At 39.1% G+C, this 16904-nt stretch overlaps 1 protein-coding gene across 1 annotated transcript in view; it reads left to right on the forward strand.

The window, feature by feature from the left end:
* Window positions 1-16904, forward strand: part of LOC126413224 (odorant receptor Or2-like) — a 36937-nt gene that overhangs the window by 7444 nt on the left and 12589 nt on the right. Inside the window, exons 2-3 of the mRNA XM_050083121.1 lie at window positions 7560-7659; window positions 7831-7935. Coding sequence (XP_049939078.1) covers window positions 7560-7659; window positions 7831-7935 — 205 coding nt within the window. The remainder of the gene's footprint in view (window positions 1-7559; window positions 7660-7830; window positions 7936-16904) is intronic.

A 16904-nucleotide genomic window follows, 5' to 3' on the forward strand; every position in this document is an offset into this window, starting at 1 on the left:
CAAGCCTTCTTGAAGGAACGATGGGTACCATTGCTGACGTGTCCACCTCGATATCTGAGTGGCAGGCGCGGCAGAATGCCAAGCAAGTGGTCCGGATTCGATTGCGGGCTGAGTCGGAGATTTCCACCCTCGGGGAGTGGGTGTTGTGTTGTCTACAGTCATGTCTTCCTCATCATAGACACCCAAGTCACCGAGGTGGCGTTAAATAAATAGACTTGTACCATTCGGCTGGTCTATCCGACGGAAGACCCTAGCCACACTGCATTTCATTTCGTCTCACTGCTTCCCTTGCCTGCGTATTCGCGGTGACATGCCGCCGATCGAATTTGTGCGGTATATGATCGGTCGGCAGCTTCTTCGTTCAGGCAGTCCTGCAGCCTCAGGTGACGCTTTCTGGACACGCCTGCAAAACGCTCCGTATAATATTCCCCAGCAGCATGTTATCGTCTTTGAACTGTTTATGTATCGTAATTTCCGATGTGGAGATTCAGGAGCTGGCCACTATTTGCGTAACAAAGTTGGAAAATGGCCGATTACTCACTCACTGAATGGGCAGTTTACCAACCCAATGCTCGTTGAACGACTACTCACATTCTATCTGAGCGTGGTTCACCTCCGAGTCTCGCAAGTTAGTGCACTGCACATTAAGCTATACGAGCGGATACTCCGCATACCTCAGAACCTCTGTCGACGTTCACTCCCTCCGCAACATACGAAGGCAAATCTGCTAGAATCTACAGACTACGATTCAGATGCATTTTTCTCGCACGTACAATACCCTGGGTGATGTGCTATTATTACACGGATTCCTTCGTAATTTTGAAAAATACTTTATTTTGATTTTTATGTTTTATCGAGATACCACCTGCAATGCGGACACTTTTCGATTTGTGTGATGAAGACTCTCACTTCAGCGTTTCGTGGCGTGCTTTTAACTCCTATGTGCTATTTAGATTTAAGTAATGCAACACACTCATTTGTTTTGATAAGAGCAGGTTAACTTGAAGACAACCAGACATTGACGTGATTCATTAACTCTAAAGGATTTAATGACTTTAGATTTAAGGAAACTTTACCCGAGACCGAAAACGTTTGAGTTGGTTCCTAGTTGTAATACACACAGCACATACACATAACAGAGACTTAAGTCAAAAATAATATGTTGTCCGTCACTGTTTACAACAGTGTGCCAAAGCTGGGGTAACTTTTCGATTCTGCGACTGTAGAAATGACGTGTTTTTGAGGCGAAGAACTCGTCGAGCCATGTTTGAAGCACATTATCCCCCGAGAAGGAAGTTTCCTGAAGGTTCTTCGACAGAGTTCGGAAAAGGCGAAAATCTGAGGGAGGAAGATCAAGCGAATAAGGTGGGTGCGGAATGACTTCTCAAACCCACTCCCAAATAGTGTTTTTGTCAGTCTAGCAGAAAGCGGGCGTGCATTATCGTGGAGTAGTTTCACTTTATGGGGTTCCCCGGTCGTTTATCTTGGGTTACGTCTGCAAGACGTCTCAATTATTGTCAATAAATGTGAGCAGTGATAGTTACACTTCTGTGAAGCAATTCGTAGTACACCATACCGATGCTGTTCTATACGATGCATACCATTGTCTTTTGTGGAAGAGCGCCGCGTATTGTACGAGCAGTTCCTGCTTTATCTGGGCTCAGCCATTCGTTTCTATTCCTAACGTTAGCATGAAGACACAGTTTATCGTCACCAATCACGGTACATGACAGGAATGGTATGTGTTGTCTACGAGCCATCTGATGACGAGCAAGCAGAGTTGCATACATGGCCACCGGATGATTTTTGTGAGTTTGGCTAAGAGAATACACTCGATTTTTGAACCTTCCCCGTTGCATGCAAATATCGCACGATGGTGAAATGAGCGAAGATCATCACATTTGCAAGTTCTCTAGAACAATGACGTGGATCGTAGCTGATTACTGCATGTAAACGATCTTCATCAAAGTCCGAAGGTCTTCCTGAACGTGGAGAGTCACTAATGTCAAAATGATTGTCCTTAAAATCAGAAAATCATTTTACTGGCGTGATATGTGCAGTGGCATTATCCCCATACACGGCGCAAATGTTTATGGCTGCCTCCGCTGCTGTCAACCCTCTAATGAGCTCAAACAGAAGAATATGTTGGGCATGTGCTGCCTTCTGAACTCGGCACTCCATTTTCTGGTGTCCACAGCTCCGCTCCCTACCTTCAAATGACAAAATGACAATACGAAATGGAAATAGCAACAGTGAACTACAAATAAAAACTGATAATCAATAAATTCGAGTACACCCATAGCAACCGTATTAACATGAAAAACAAAAGCGTAACGAACTTGTGCACCAAAATAACATTTGGATTTCTTCATTCCTTATCGTCTTAGGTGATAAACTTGCGGTTTTCCTAATCGTTTCTCACCTAGGCTGCACTTCTTACCTTGATCGTTAGTTTGTGACGTAAGTTAAAGTAAGAGTGCCTGTATTCTATACTGGGACCAAAGAGAACAGAGCTCTCAAATTTTTCCACCTAAGAAAACACAGTTTATTAAGGAACATAATCACCGTTCTGGAGTTATGTTTGCATATTCGCTCAAACTCATAATCTCGAATTTTCCTTGATACTTTACTTCTGCAGCTAACTTTAATGAAAGAATAAATCAAGCAAATACAATCTTTTTATTTTCGTAAACTTTGCAAGAAGCTAAAAGTCAAATTAACCAGGAACAATGGCAAATCAGCCATTCCAATAAATGAGCAAAAATTTAAGTAATCCCTTTTTCTGTTGCTGCAACCATTTCATTAACATTTCTATTACGTCACGTTATCAGAAATACATAATTATTTAAATTGCTTGTGTATGCACTTCACGTAGTAATATGATTTTATAATATGAGATGGAGGGAGGAAACGATAACTTTTCAACCAATGATAACACACATTACTATAAGTCATCTTAATACATTGTCTAGAACTAATAAACATCAGCTTAAAGTAACTGGTCCTACATTCGGTTCTATAAGTAGAAAAAGAGGTTTTTTTTCTTTATATGTCGAGCATAGACGTCTAAGTTGAGAGTAGTTAACACAGGATGGAATCTCCACGCCTCTTATTGAGTATGTAACTGCTGATTTTGGTACATTCCTCGGCCACCAAGGTTGCAATATTTGGTGTGCGAGCAGTTACGACCAACATTTTCCTTCGAAAAAGTCTTGCATCTGAGTCATTTACGTAAGTATGACGACTTACCACTGTAAGTGCACGAAATTCATGTCTACATTCACAAATGCGCTGCAAATTATGCACAAAATAAACTTTTTGTTGTGCACACTAGCGATCGGTTTCATTAGGAAAGGTTGATGTTTTTTGGCTTAGGACAATATCTTAACGTGGTTTATACTACCGTGCGTTACCATTACTTGAAAGCTTATTGTTCGCTTCACCTATCTCATATTCTAAAATCATGTTGCTAGCTGAGGTGTATACATAGGCAATACACACACACATTATATATATATATATATATATATATATATATATATATATATATATATATATAGTTGAATGCTGAATTTATTGTCAGAGTGTACCAAATATAATCGATATCAAATTTTGATGACAAAAATCACGGGATAATGAACAACATGTAATGTTGTTACCATTCAAGGAATTATAGAACGCTTTTAGTATAGTGTCAATGAATACGGTTTAGATCTTTGCGGTTGTGACTGTCCAATGGAAAAAAATAAATACTAAACTTTAATGTCTCGTCGACGGCGAGGTCATCAGCAACTCCACTTACGCTCGGATTGTGGAAGTCTATTAGCTGTGGCGTCCTCAGGCGAACAGTCTAGAAATGTTCAGTAAAATATCTGAGGAAACTTCATGGAAACTGCATGAGAATGGAGGACGATAATTTGAACCGCTGTCCTCCCGTTCCTTACCACTGCTCAACCTCACTCAGTACTACCAATCGCCCGAACTGGAAACTTCTAACGCTCTGTGTCTATGCGTCACTCAGTCACGACATACTTTATTCTTACACGTTCCATTGGAGCTCTCCTGTAAATTCTGCGTTATCACCCCATGAAGTAAGGATCTATTCAAGGGGCAAGGTTTTGTTGCAGAAATAAATGATTGCAGTTGACTGCGTAACTAGAGAAGCCTTTATCTGGGCAATGATTTGAACGCGCATTTTGTCTTTGTATGGAGATGGTCTACCAACGGAGGTTTCCGAATACTATTAGTAGCCAGAATAAGGACCTCAATAGGGTAATGTCACCGAAAGGGTTATGAAAATGGTTGAAGGACTGGCTATTAAATCACGGAAGAGCGGTGTTGAAAGCCTCATCAGATCATGAAGATTTACGTTTTACATGGTTTCTCTAAACGGCTCAAAACAAGTTCCAAAGTGCGAAGCAAAGGGTCTGTTTCCATTCGTTTTCAACTCTCATCAGCGCTTGTGCTCCGTGTCAAATTTCCTCGTCCACAGCGGGGTCTTAAACCATAATTTACTTCCTTCCTTCCGTCTGGCAGTGATGCTACCTCAGTTATTGAAACTACACAGAGGTTCTTCTGTGCACAGTGACATGGTGGACCAGAAATCCACCGACGAACTATCAGAGGTTGTTGAAGGATACCTTCTGAGTATCTCTATAAATAAATTGAACTTGTGTTTTGGAGTCCGCCTGCATCTGCAGGCTAATCGCAGGAAGTACTGTACCGATTTTGATCTGGTTTCCACTAATAGGTACACTGTTTCACGAGTAAGGCTTTTTGTATATAATTTATAAATATTTCGTACAAATTGAGTATCACGAATTAAAATTAAATTGTGAAAACGACGGCAGTGGCACCTATGCAACAGCCTCCATAACCACAGAAAGCAGCAGAGACTGAAACAGAGACGGAGAAGTTGTGGAATTGAACCACCTCCGACAGATTTATTTCTTTGCACTTTTTAACTTTGCAATCACCTCTCAGTGATGTGGAGACTGCCAGAAACGAAGCGAGGCTCGGTTTCACGTTACGCAGTAACTTGCCTTTCCCCGGGCCCGTAACTGGTTAGTGACGTGCAACTTGCCTATCACTTCCATGTGTTTGCAGTCGTTTGAGAACAACTAAAGACCGAAATAATATGCGAATCCACAACCTATGGTTTTTAATTCTTTAGGCGTAAGGTAAAACGTTTACCGAAAGCTACTTCAGCAAGGGATGCAGTTTTGCTTCGTTTAGATAAAGAATGCAGCGCAGCAGATGACTCAGCTTTCAGTTTTTGCTTTCCTTGACTCAAACATAAATGCGAGCACAATTATTTGCGCGGTGCGGCGAAAAATATTATTTGTTTGGATAGTTGCAGGATATGCAGAAGTCTGGTAAACAAATCTCCACTGGCGAGAAAGAGATTTAGGCTTTTTAAAGATCAGAGAGACATGGGCTCGATTTTATAGAATCGCATCCAGATATCTGTTTCGAATGAATTCACAAAGTTTGGAAATGCTTCAATATATTATTGAGGGACGCATTTGGAAATGTGGCGACAATTTCAACTGCCAATTTCTGGTTCCCTCACATTAGTAACCGCAATTCGCACTCTTAATTCACTGCAAATTCCTCGAACAACGGTAGTGAGGTACTCAAATTTGAAGTATCGTAGTAAATATGACTAATAACGAAAATATAAATGCTTTGTAATGTGAGAGAATTTGAAATAATCAAATTTTTTAACCAATAGTTCTCCTGTAATCGTTTGAGAACAACTGCAAAGAGAAATAACATACAAATCCAAACTACATGTGCTTCATATTCTATGCTAAAAGCAAAACGTTTTCCAAAAACTGCTTCACGACTTTGTATCGTTTACATGCAGTATGTACTTTAGGTAACTGGCCAGGTGACTCACGTAACACTGCTTTTGTTGAATCTAACCAAGATGTGAGAATGATTCATTACGTAGCACGGCGAAGAAGTCTACCATAACAAGACCACGACGAATTAGTCTCAACAAAGTATCACAGTGTTTACTTAGCATTACAAGAAGAGTGCTTTATTAAAGTTTTTACTTCTTTTTGCTTTACTTGTGTCCACTCGGCGAGGCTCCCATACGTATTGAATCATTCACACAAAAACACCCATGGTTCGGAATTAGTACTTACTTTGGTTATTGACATATTGCTTACGTTACAGTGTGTCCCCGTCATTGCCATGAAAAGTCATTCCAGACTCCAATTCAGTATGGGAGACATAACGTTCATGCCTCCAGGCAAGTTTTCTGGCCTTTTCTGCTGATATCGCGTAAGCTGTATGAAAATAATGATGTTCATTTACTTAACGTTGTTCTCTGAATTTTGTTCATAAGTCTATACACTGGTCGGTAAACAAGTCGTGTGGAACAGATCTGGAACAGATACGTGCTGAGTGGGGACGGATAGCTCGTTCTTGTATAAGGCATCCACGGTTTCCGGCGGTTCGTTACAGAGTTGTACAGAGTTACTGCATTGCACCAAAATACTCAGAGGTTATCCTGGGGAACTTCCGAAAGTTTGTCAGTGGAGTTGCGGTTGACTCTGTATACTGGTAGATTGAATTTCTTAGATTAACGATGTTTTGCGTGTCCATACGGATCTGGTTATAAATTTTGATCGTCCATATTTCTGTCTACGTATGGTAATATTTATTTTTCTGTCAGCATAGTTCTTACTTTATTTATATCACTCTTATTGATATGGAAACGATTTGGATGAATATGTTCCACAAAGCCTGAAACTTATCTGTAGAGGATATCAGAAATGTTTATAACCGTGGAAAATAAATACAACTGAGCATAATAACAGAACTGTATCATTCGTAGGATTGCTGGAAAGAAAAAAAGCCTTTGTGAACGGGTAGTCGAATTCAGACAGCACATGCATTTCACCAACATTGTTAGTAATTCTGCCCGAATAGAAACCTACTTCCAGGCCACAAAACGGTGCAGAGACGTAGAAGAAACTGATGCCCTGGAGTTCATGTAGAAGCCTGGTGCACCTTTTTTCCACTTTTCTGAATTTTAGTTTTACTGATTTACTTTTCTGTTTGTCTCATCTGTGCATAAGAACCCGTACATTAATATTTCAAGATGATAGTGGGGCCCATACTCCGAGGAGCGTAGGGAACGATGCGGGAGACCCGCACCTCCGTACTAGGCAAGGTCCTAGCGGCGGTGGTTTGCCATTGCCTTCCTCCGACCGTAACGACGATGAATGATGATGATGAAGACAGCACAACAGCACCCAGTCATCTGGAGGCAGGGAAAATCCCTGACGCCGCCGGAACCGAACCCGGGACCCCGTGCGCGATAAGCGAGAACGCTACCGCAAGACCACGGGCTGCGGACATATTTCAGGATAGATGAACTAATACGATACATAAAGATATTTCTCAAATTTAATCATCTGCCGTTCTTACTGAAATCATGACACGTAGCTCTTGCACACACTTCGTCAGGGTACTGTTTAATGTATGTCCTTCCAGTCTTGTGTTCTGTGGATTCTTTACTTACTGTTTTTATTCTCTTTCAGGTTAGTGGACGACTTGGAGACTTTAGTGAATCCGATTATTCTTTCCCAATTCATGGGAGCCACAATTATAATATGCGTGACGTTATTCCTAATTACAACGGTAAGTCTCTTCTATCTTTTTCCTAAAAAAATACAGTAGCTTACAGGATAAATTAGTGTACGGATAAAAATATAACATTTCCCAATGTTCTTAATGCTCCTATTATAATCAAACATATAAGTTTAATCTGATTGACGATAATTTATGGCATGTAACTGTATCTGCCTGCAGAACAAACAACACTTCGTAGCACTCGTGAGACTACAGGCATATCTTGCAGTGGTCGTGTACGAAATATTTATGTACTGCTGGTTCGGTGACGACATTATGTACCAGGTACAGCTGCTCATTTCATTTCTCACGCACTTGACTAACTGTAGCTTATGACGAGTGGTAACGACAGTAAGTTAAGTAAGTGTCTGATAATGATTGCTCAAGTTTTCTCAACTTTAATAGCTTCAAACACTTCTCGCACCATAAATCAGTAGAAACTCTAACTGCACATTGCAAATTACATCATTAGCGTACTGTGACGTCACTGTTTTACTGATGGAGCTGATTAGTTACTCTCACGACCCGGAATTCATTCCACTGCTGATCTTCAGGTTTTGTATCAACCGATTACAGCCGATAGTATATTACAAAATTTAGGAATGAGCATACGATTACACTAAGCTAATTCAGTTCAGACAATAAATGGTGTTTTCAGGTTCGTTTCCGTGTGGAAGCAGATGGCCTAGATGGTCTTCATTGTTGAAAGACATATATAAACCAGATACATGCATGCCTTATTCTATGTACAGTTGTATAAGCTATAAATGTGAGTCAACAATAAAGAAACATAGCAGTAAATGGAAGTTAAATCCTTAAAAGCACTTCGTCCCATCTGGACTACTCACTTCAAAGTCTGCTACACTGAGGTCACACCTATATCATTGTTTATTGGTTGGTGCTCCGTGCACATATAATAAGTTTAAACTTTCAAACACTTGTTTAAGTTTAAACACTGATATATAAGTTAAATTTACCAGTATTTGGTTTATCACTAACCCCCTTTAAAGCTTATACGGTTGTACATATAATAAAGCACGTATAATACTTATTGTAACTCGTTCTTCGTATTAGCTTCAGCACCGACGATGACCACAAAGTGACCGAAATCTGGATTTGCAATAAAAATTATTTGCTACTGATTACTGTACCCTTCACTACTAGAAATAATTGGTCTAGTATGGATTGTAGGCACTCTACGATTGTAATGTTGTCTTAGCGTACAGCTTCGTTTGTACGAATATATAAGAAATATTGTGAGAATTATCTGTTTACTGTAAGTGAGGAGTAACATGATCACACAATTCTGTCATATCCAAAACACACGAATATAATGTATAACTACGTGTGACCTCTTCATAAACGAAATTAATGCAACACAGATTTATTTCAATACAGAACCTATGTTGTGAAAAGAAATGGTAGATGAAGTGCAACAGAAAATGGCGGGATATTTTTCACTCAGTAACTTAAGAAATCACAGAATGAGTTATCTATGGTCCATTTGTCACACGAGAGAAACTGTTTGGCACAAAAGTTTATTCTCGGAAGTAACGATAAGTGCTAACATTGTTCGGCTTATTACTTTGACTGTATTATATTTACATAACTTAGCTAGATGTTATCGAAAAACAATTTGTAATTAGGTATGTGAATGGGTCATTTGTGATTACATTGGTTTATGATTGCTTTAACCTTATAGTGGTCGTGCTCTAGAAAGTGGTCGCATGGGTTACATGCATGTGCTATTTTCTGAAATAAAGAAGGCGAAGAATGTGAAGTTTGAAAATTTTTGATTAAGCGTTTAGCATGCGGCCCATAATAATGTTAACCAAAAATGCGAACATTATTTCACCATATTTGCGGAAAACAGCAAAACTTTAGTAGTACATTACAATTTTCACTAAAGTGGCGTCACTGGCTATGAGTTTAAAAAAGTACATTTTCTGAGAAATACTAATAGACTTATGTTTTTGGAACAGAGCGTATTGTCGATCTTGGAATGATCAGGGGAAATGAATTTAATACATTCTTATTGAATATTTCCATTTCAGTTCTCCTGCAGTTGTAGCAGCAACCAACAGAACACCTCAATGCCATTCAAAAACTCGATGGCTAACGTATCACTAGGAGAATATTAACAAAGTATTTTATTTTGAAAAACAGGCTTCGTGGCAACATTTTTGTAACCTTCTGTCGTCCAGAGGCTACAACCAAGCCACAGACAAGTCAAGGAAAAAATCTCGACTCCGAACAGCAACGTAGTTTTGCTTCGCTATACAAATGCAGCTGAGACTCAGCAGATCGTAAAATACAGCAAGGGCCATCTTCTTGAATTTCTAGACACGTCGTAAAGCTGTCACATCTTAACAGGATTCCCTCCACTCTTCGTACGGTTGTAAATGCTATTACTTCCGTTGTAAATGTTATTACCTCAGGTGTTTCATGAGCTATTTTGGTATGAATTTTTGCGTCATTCTTGACTTCGGAATAACCATTTAGTCAGGCTGAATGTTTCTCATCTCTGTCTCTAGGGTATTTATTATTGACACGGTTAATTTGTACGTCTTTTTATGTTTGGTTATGAGATGAATGATTCTATCTTGCAAAAAACGAAACATGCTGTCTGCAAAAGCAGTTTTCATTCAGGCAGTTCATTTAGGCTAAGAAGACACGTATACAGTGCTATCGCTTCAAATTCTTCCTACCACAGAGGAGAAGTCTTATCAGATAGTATCTATAGCTTCTGCTTCTCCATGAGCATAATACCCACATTCTGGACTGTTTACAACTGCCTCTCCAGGTACTTTTCCCTCTTGTTCAAACTCAGGCTGATGGTCCCGCTCTTCCAGAACAACAGCTTCAGCACTAGAATTCGACTCAGAGAAAAGAATTCAGTCGCCTCCAGCCGCACCAGAGCTCGAGCTTCTCGCCTCTCATCCACATTGTTTCTAAAATTTAAAGAAAGTAGATGATTATTTCACATGTTTATATGTTTAAAAACAATAGTTAATGAGCAATAAACGTTTCCTCATAATAAAAGTGGAGAGGAACATTAAAAAAAATAAATTACTTTTCGAAAGCACGTAAGCAGTTTGTCGCGCGGACTAAAGTGATAGATCGCCGAATTTGCGGAACGCCTGTGGCAAAACCATACGTGGACGGCGCTCGTCAGTTATGCATTTCAAAATGCAGAGAGGCTCGAAACATTGTCGTTTCCCCTATTTCTAACAATTTTTAAAATTTTTGCACGTGGGTTACATTAGTAAACCACGCGACAACTGTAGGGTTAATTTGTAAACGTGACGTACTTTGCACGATAAATTGCATCTGTCCTATTAATTAGTAGGTATTAAAATGGTCACCATAGACCGACAATTGTAAGCTGTTTCAATATATTGTGGTCCATTGCTCGGAAGAATACAAAACAGGGCAAAGCCACAAGGGAAAGGATGGTTTAACTGACGTACTTCATGTCACCCACTTAGACCTATTCGTGTCGATACTGAGTGTGTTTGAAATGTTTTACCGGCTACCTTAAGATAATCGCGTAATTTCAAAGCTGGGAGTCGCAGTTCTGAACTCCATCTTAGAAGCGTCAAAAGAGGAGAGGATGTGATGACCTTCACATCCTGTAAAACGTCCAAGGCGATTTGGGCAGAACTGTGGTAAAATTTTATGCCAAAGCTGAGCTGTGGCCTCTCTTTTGCACGCTAGTCGAATTCTATGGTGTGGCTCAACTACCCTAAGGTCTCACTTACCATAATTAGTGGGTTTGCATATACCATAGCAACGCACATTAAGTGAGCCTCGTTTCCTGAAAACACACAGTACAGACACAAATACCGTACTTTGTTTTTTTTATGCTACAGGACATTATCAACGATTTTTTTGAGCAAAATTGTAAAGGATGTCGAACATTTCTTGGAAGACTAACAGGTAAACATTTTGGAAGACACAGTCAGTTGCCGACAACACATATTTTTGATATAGTTACTGATTAAGGATTAAGAGCATAATATGAGTATTTACGCAATGTTCCTTTACATAAAAAGGATATATGACAGTTTTCGGTGCTGAACATATGAAATGTACAGGCTGGTTTAATGTAGCCTACAAGTAAAGCAATCCAATAGGTATGTCCGTTAAAATGTTGGCAGTGGCAGTGACGTATTTCTGAGAAGTGGTTGGGATATTGTAAATGAAGTGCAGGCTTCGGAAGGATGTATTCCCATTTCCAATCAATCAATTGCTAGAAGTGATCTAGAGACACGAAAATGTCGACAGTGGAATTCAGTACTAATGAAAGGTTGCCGTAAGAGGTAGTGCTATGGAAATGAAATAGTGATGACACAAAGGAAAAGAAGGTGAAAACTTCAGAAGTCAACATCATTCAATGGCTGTGAAAATGTGGTAGCAGAACAGTTAAGGGAAGATGATGTGCATGCTGATGTTTTCGATGCAACCGACTGCACGCAGGGTAAGTACGATTTAATTCACTGTAATAAATGTGCTAAATGGGAGTATGATTCACAACAAGCAACGAGTGACGCCTGGATTAAGATGAGAAAATACATGTAGGAGTAGCATAAAATGATAGCTTTCGTTAGCACTGCTCTAAGATCTCGGTTACCCTACCAAGTGGGTTCGCATGTACCCTAGAAAAATAATTAACTGAGTCAGTTATTCTGCCGACATTAATTCTACTCCCATCTCCCAATACACAGTACATCCAGAGCCCTTTTAAACAAAAAACAATTGGCGGTTACCACCATTCTTCCTGCTGTAAGAAGTAACTTATTATCTCAAGAAAAAAATCAGCTAGTAGTGCGAGTGGAAGTAGCTTCTCTAGAACGTGGGTAATTATGAGCAGCTTTTTACCTCTTAATGATGTGGACATAATGAAAAAATAACTCATTATATGGTGCATTCAGCCACATAAGAATGTTCATTAATTTGAAACGAAAATTATTCAAGTACGCTAAAAAAAGTAAAATTTGTGGTGGTATGTCTTCATACAACGATTATCCTAAAATGTGAACAAACTGAAATTATTAATTCTTCCAAGACTGTTCATATTTAAAAAAAAAGGAACTGAAGTAAATTGGTTAATGTTAGGTATACATGGGGCGTGTAAAACGGAAGTACTGATTCCCAAAATTTGGAGCTATAAGCTTGAAACTGCGCATATTAGTGAGGCATGGAAATTCGTTGAAGGTGCCATAGAACGAAAACGAAATTCAATCACTTCAAAATACGAGAACAAATTCTTAAATGTCAACAAAGGAATGAAATACAAATGACATTCTGCTATAGAAATTGTGTAAACGTTTCCTGAAAATATTGCGAACTTTATATACCTTCAATTACGTAATGAATAAAATCTTCCAAAAAAGGACTAAAACATAACTTAAAAAGTCATCAGAATTTAGCGGTGAAAGAACGACAGGAGAAATGAAGATAGAAAATGATGTTAATAGTAAGAGACATGAGAAGATTTAAAGAAATCTAAAAAGTAAGCAAATACTATAAAAATGCAAAAAAACTTGCGTTCACAAACGTCATGAGGATGAAGGGCTCAGTAAGTTAATAAGAAATAGCATGATCACAAAGATATTGTTAAAAAAGCAGATAGAGGTAATACAGCCATTCAAAACTAAGGTAGCAAATATATAAGCTAAAGAGAATTTTTTACATCCAATAACAGAACAGTAGGATCCAATTACTAATTTTCATAAACTTCTAACAAGAACATAGATAACCTGAACTTTCTCTTTTCACAAAAACACAATATACACCAAGCGGACAAAGATATTGACCCATTGCAAACAGTAACTGTAGCCCTACGCATTTGTTACTTGAGAGTTGAATAAGAACTGGAAGAATCATTTCACATTCGCAAAATCATAGAATATAAAAAGATAGGTCAAGCTTTCCACATGACATTAGTGTTGTGAGTATACCTGAAGATGCCTCCTGACATCCTTGGGTACTCTAAGGCTATATATAAACAATCTAAAAGACCTAACCATAGCTGTTATACAATAAAATCCACTGACTCATTAGACTACGGCATTCATTGAAATCATAGAACTGATCGAAATGTTTCAGTTCATACTGTCATAGTATAACTATCTTATGTTTAGTAGCAAATGTTATTAAAATAATGGTGTCGTACGGAGAACCCGTCTGAAATTTAAGTCAAACATCTAGAAAAAAATTCTTCTCGGAGAATAGACATTCAGATAGCAATATTTACCACAAGAGGTGAACCAATGACTCCAATAAGCTACGGAAAGGCTACACGTCACATGTATGAGAAATAAGATACACGTTAAGTCGAATGCTTATTATAGTAAAATTTACAATAGATCTCAGTGTAGAATGGAGGATAAATTATGTAGGTCTATTTGTAAAGTTGCCAGTAAGCTTCACCTATAATCGAAAAACAACATTCACATCATCTGCCTTGACATAATTATGCCTTTCTCGACTAGATTATACAGAGCATTTGATTACTCGGTTCGAATGGTGTCGAAATCAGTATAGGATGTAATACTGTTTCAGCAGATATCACTTGCTAATAGTTATTAAATACCAGTTGTAATAACATGCACTACAAAATCAGAAGTGGACTCACCAATACTTTTGAAGAATATAAAATAATTGTAAATAAATACAAACTATTTTCAACGATGTACATGAGGTGTCAGGTAAAATGGAATATCTTGCACACAAAAATAATATAAGAATGGCTTTTGAAATGAACTGTAGTCAGAAATTAAAAGCACAACATAATATTATAACAGAAAGAGAAAAGTTCTCAGAAACTATGGTGTGTATGTGAAGACTGCAAGATAAAATATATATGGAAGACTGGTAGATCAGGCTTTCGTTTTTAGTGTAGAGGGTGTGATTGTGCTGTGGTGGACGGTGGTGGGCAAGGTTACGTCAAAAGCTGTTCAATTACAGTAGAATCCCTTATTTGCTTACGATGAGTTCATATTAGTAGGTCAAGCCCACATGTCGTGCGCGATGGATGACGGGCATCGACCCACAGACATCGACAGAGAAGATTTGTCGTGAAATCACCTGTAGCCGCGATGCCTAACACAACACCGACGTTGTGCGATCTTGCATGGCCAGGCCAAGTGTGGGGGAGGCTGGCGGCCTAAGCCTACAGTGGCGGGTGACTGGAGTGTAGATGTCCCAGAAGTGAACGACATTCTCATATCTGACAGTCTAACTCTGTCAGTGACGGACCATGAGTGGTTCGCTTGCTGGGAAGGATTCAGTTCAACCCTCAGCCTATCAAAGTTGTAGTTGCATCCGCATGGCGGGCAGACCTGTCGGTACGACTATGGGATGGTAACATTCCCGCGATTGAAACAGTCTCACTGTGACAGATGCCAGCTGGATGACTCAACCAAATCGATAAATTGCCCTGCCGGACGGGCCAATACTTATATCAGCCAAAGCAGGTGTTTGGTAGTGTTCCTGTGATAAATACCACGTACGCCACTGACTGAAGTGTCCATGTTTACTGTAACTGGCTGGGCTCTGATTGGCAAGGGGCGCGGCACTGTCTAGCGGGTGCCACGGCGTAATGCGGTGCCGGCTTATTGCAGCAAGTGTCCTTTACATGGGCGTAGGATCGCGTCGATAAGTAAGCAACATACGGACAACAGAAACAAATCGGTATTGAAGCTTTACCTTAGTAAAGGAAAACATAGTACGATGCAGTTTAGTCAGAGAAAGACAGGGCTGTGCACCGTGGCTGTTGTCAGAAATAGACTATTGATGGTGTACAGCAACCAGCCAAAAATTCACTTTAGGTTATTTCATTTAACAAGTACTGTTACCGGTTTCGATTTTCATTCAATTCATCATCAGACAGTTTTTTCATGCTTTCATCAGAACAAATTATACATCGGTTTCCTACGAGTTGCTCCAGGATGAGCATTAATTCACAATTATAAACGTGTAATCAAATACGTGCGCGAGATATTTGTGTTGGGATGCAACTTACATGAAATGTAAATTTACTAGGTACATGAGTGTCAAAGATGTTCTACTGCCGTGATACAAAGTCGTGGTATTTTTTGCCATATCATTGTATCATTGTTCTGCAGCATCTTTGATACTCATGTACAGCGTCGCGGAGTGGCCGCGTGGTTTGAGGCGCCGTGTCACGGACTACGCGGCCTCTCCCTCCGGACGTTACAGTCCTTTCTCGGGCATGGTTGTGTGTATTGTCTTTAGCATAAGTTAGTTTAAGTTAATTTAACTATGTGTAAGTCTAGTGACCGATGACCTCAGCAGTTGGGTCCCTTAGGAATATACGCACATTTGAACACTCATGTACTTTGCGCAGTGTGTATTTATTTTCGTAGATTGTGAATCAGAATATGTGGTGCACATTGAAAATTCGTTACGTGTCTGAACGAAAGTGGTTTACATCCAATGCAACGTTTGTGACTGTGAAAATACAAACGTCCTTGATAGCGTATATCATTGCTAGAAAACTGCAAGAACAAACGCGCCAGATGGAAATTTCATGTAAGTAGCATTCCAACATTTGGTTACACGTTAATAATTTTGAATGATTGTTATTCAACTCACGTGAGACAACGTATAATTTATTTTGAGGAAAGCATTAAAAAAACCGTCTGATGATGAATTGTGAAAAATTCTAAACCGTTTACGAAACTTTTTAAATAATGTAACCTAAAACAAATTTGTGGCTGGTTGCTGTACACCATCAGCAATTTAAAACATAGCATTATTAGCAGGAATGAAAATTTAAAAATCCTGTTCACAGTACGTAAACCGGGCACATGATCCCATTAATAAACTGTATACTTTCCTAAAGGAAAAGACTCGCATGTAGTGTTAAATAAACACGGTGGTTCGCACGGGTAGCTTATTTTTAATATTTTTGATGACATTTTATAAAAAACGTACTATCCCACCTGTCATCTACTGCTGCATGTAAAGGCCATGTGTACATGACCGGTCGAATTCGCCTGGTGCCTGTCCATGCTATCTACACGAGATCGAGACAGAGCTGTACGCCAGGATCTCTATGACCCCTGATAATCAAAAGCAAATCATATACATCATAGAACTCCCTGAAAACGTTCAATATTTCCTTTTATCAGTAATATTTCTGTGTAACGTACTTCTCTATAAATACATAAATTGTAAAACATGTTTACAAATTTAAAATTTAAAATGTGTTGTCTTATGAGTGG

This window comes from Schistocerca serialis, chromosome 7 (assembly GCF_023864345.2).
Source record: "Schistocerca serialis cubense isolate TAMUIC-IGC-003099 chromosome 7, iqSchSeri2.2, whole genome shotgun sequence".
In the NCBI taxonomy this organism is placed as follows: Eukaryota; Metazoa; Arthropoda; class Insecta; order Orthoptera; family Acrididae; genus Schistocerca; species Schistocerca serialis.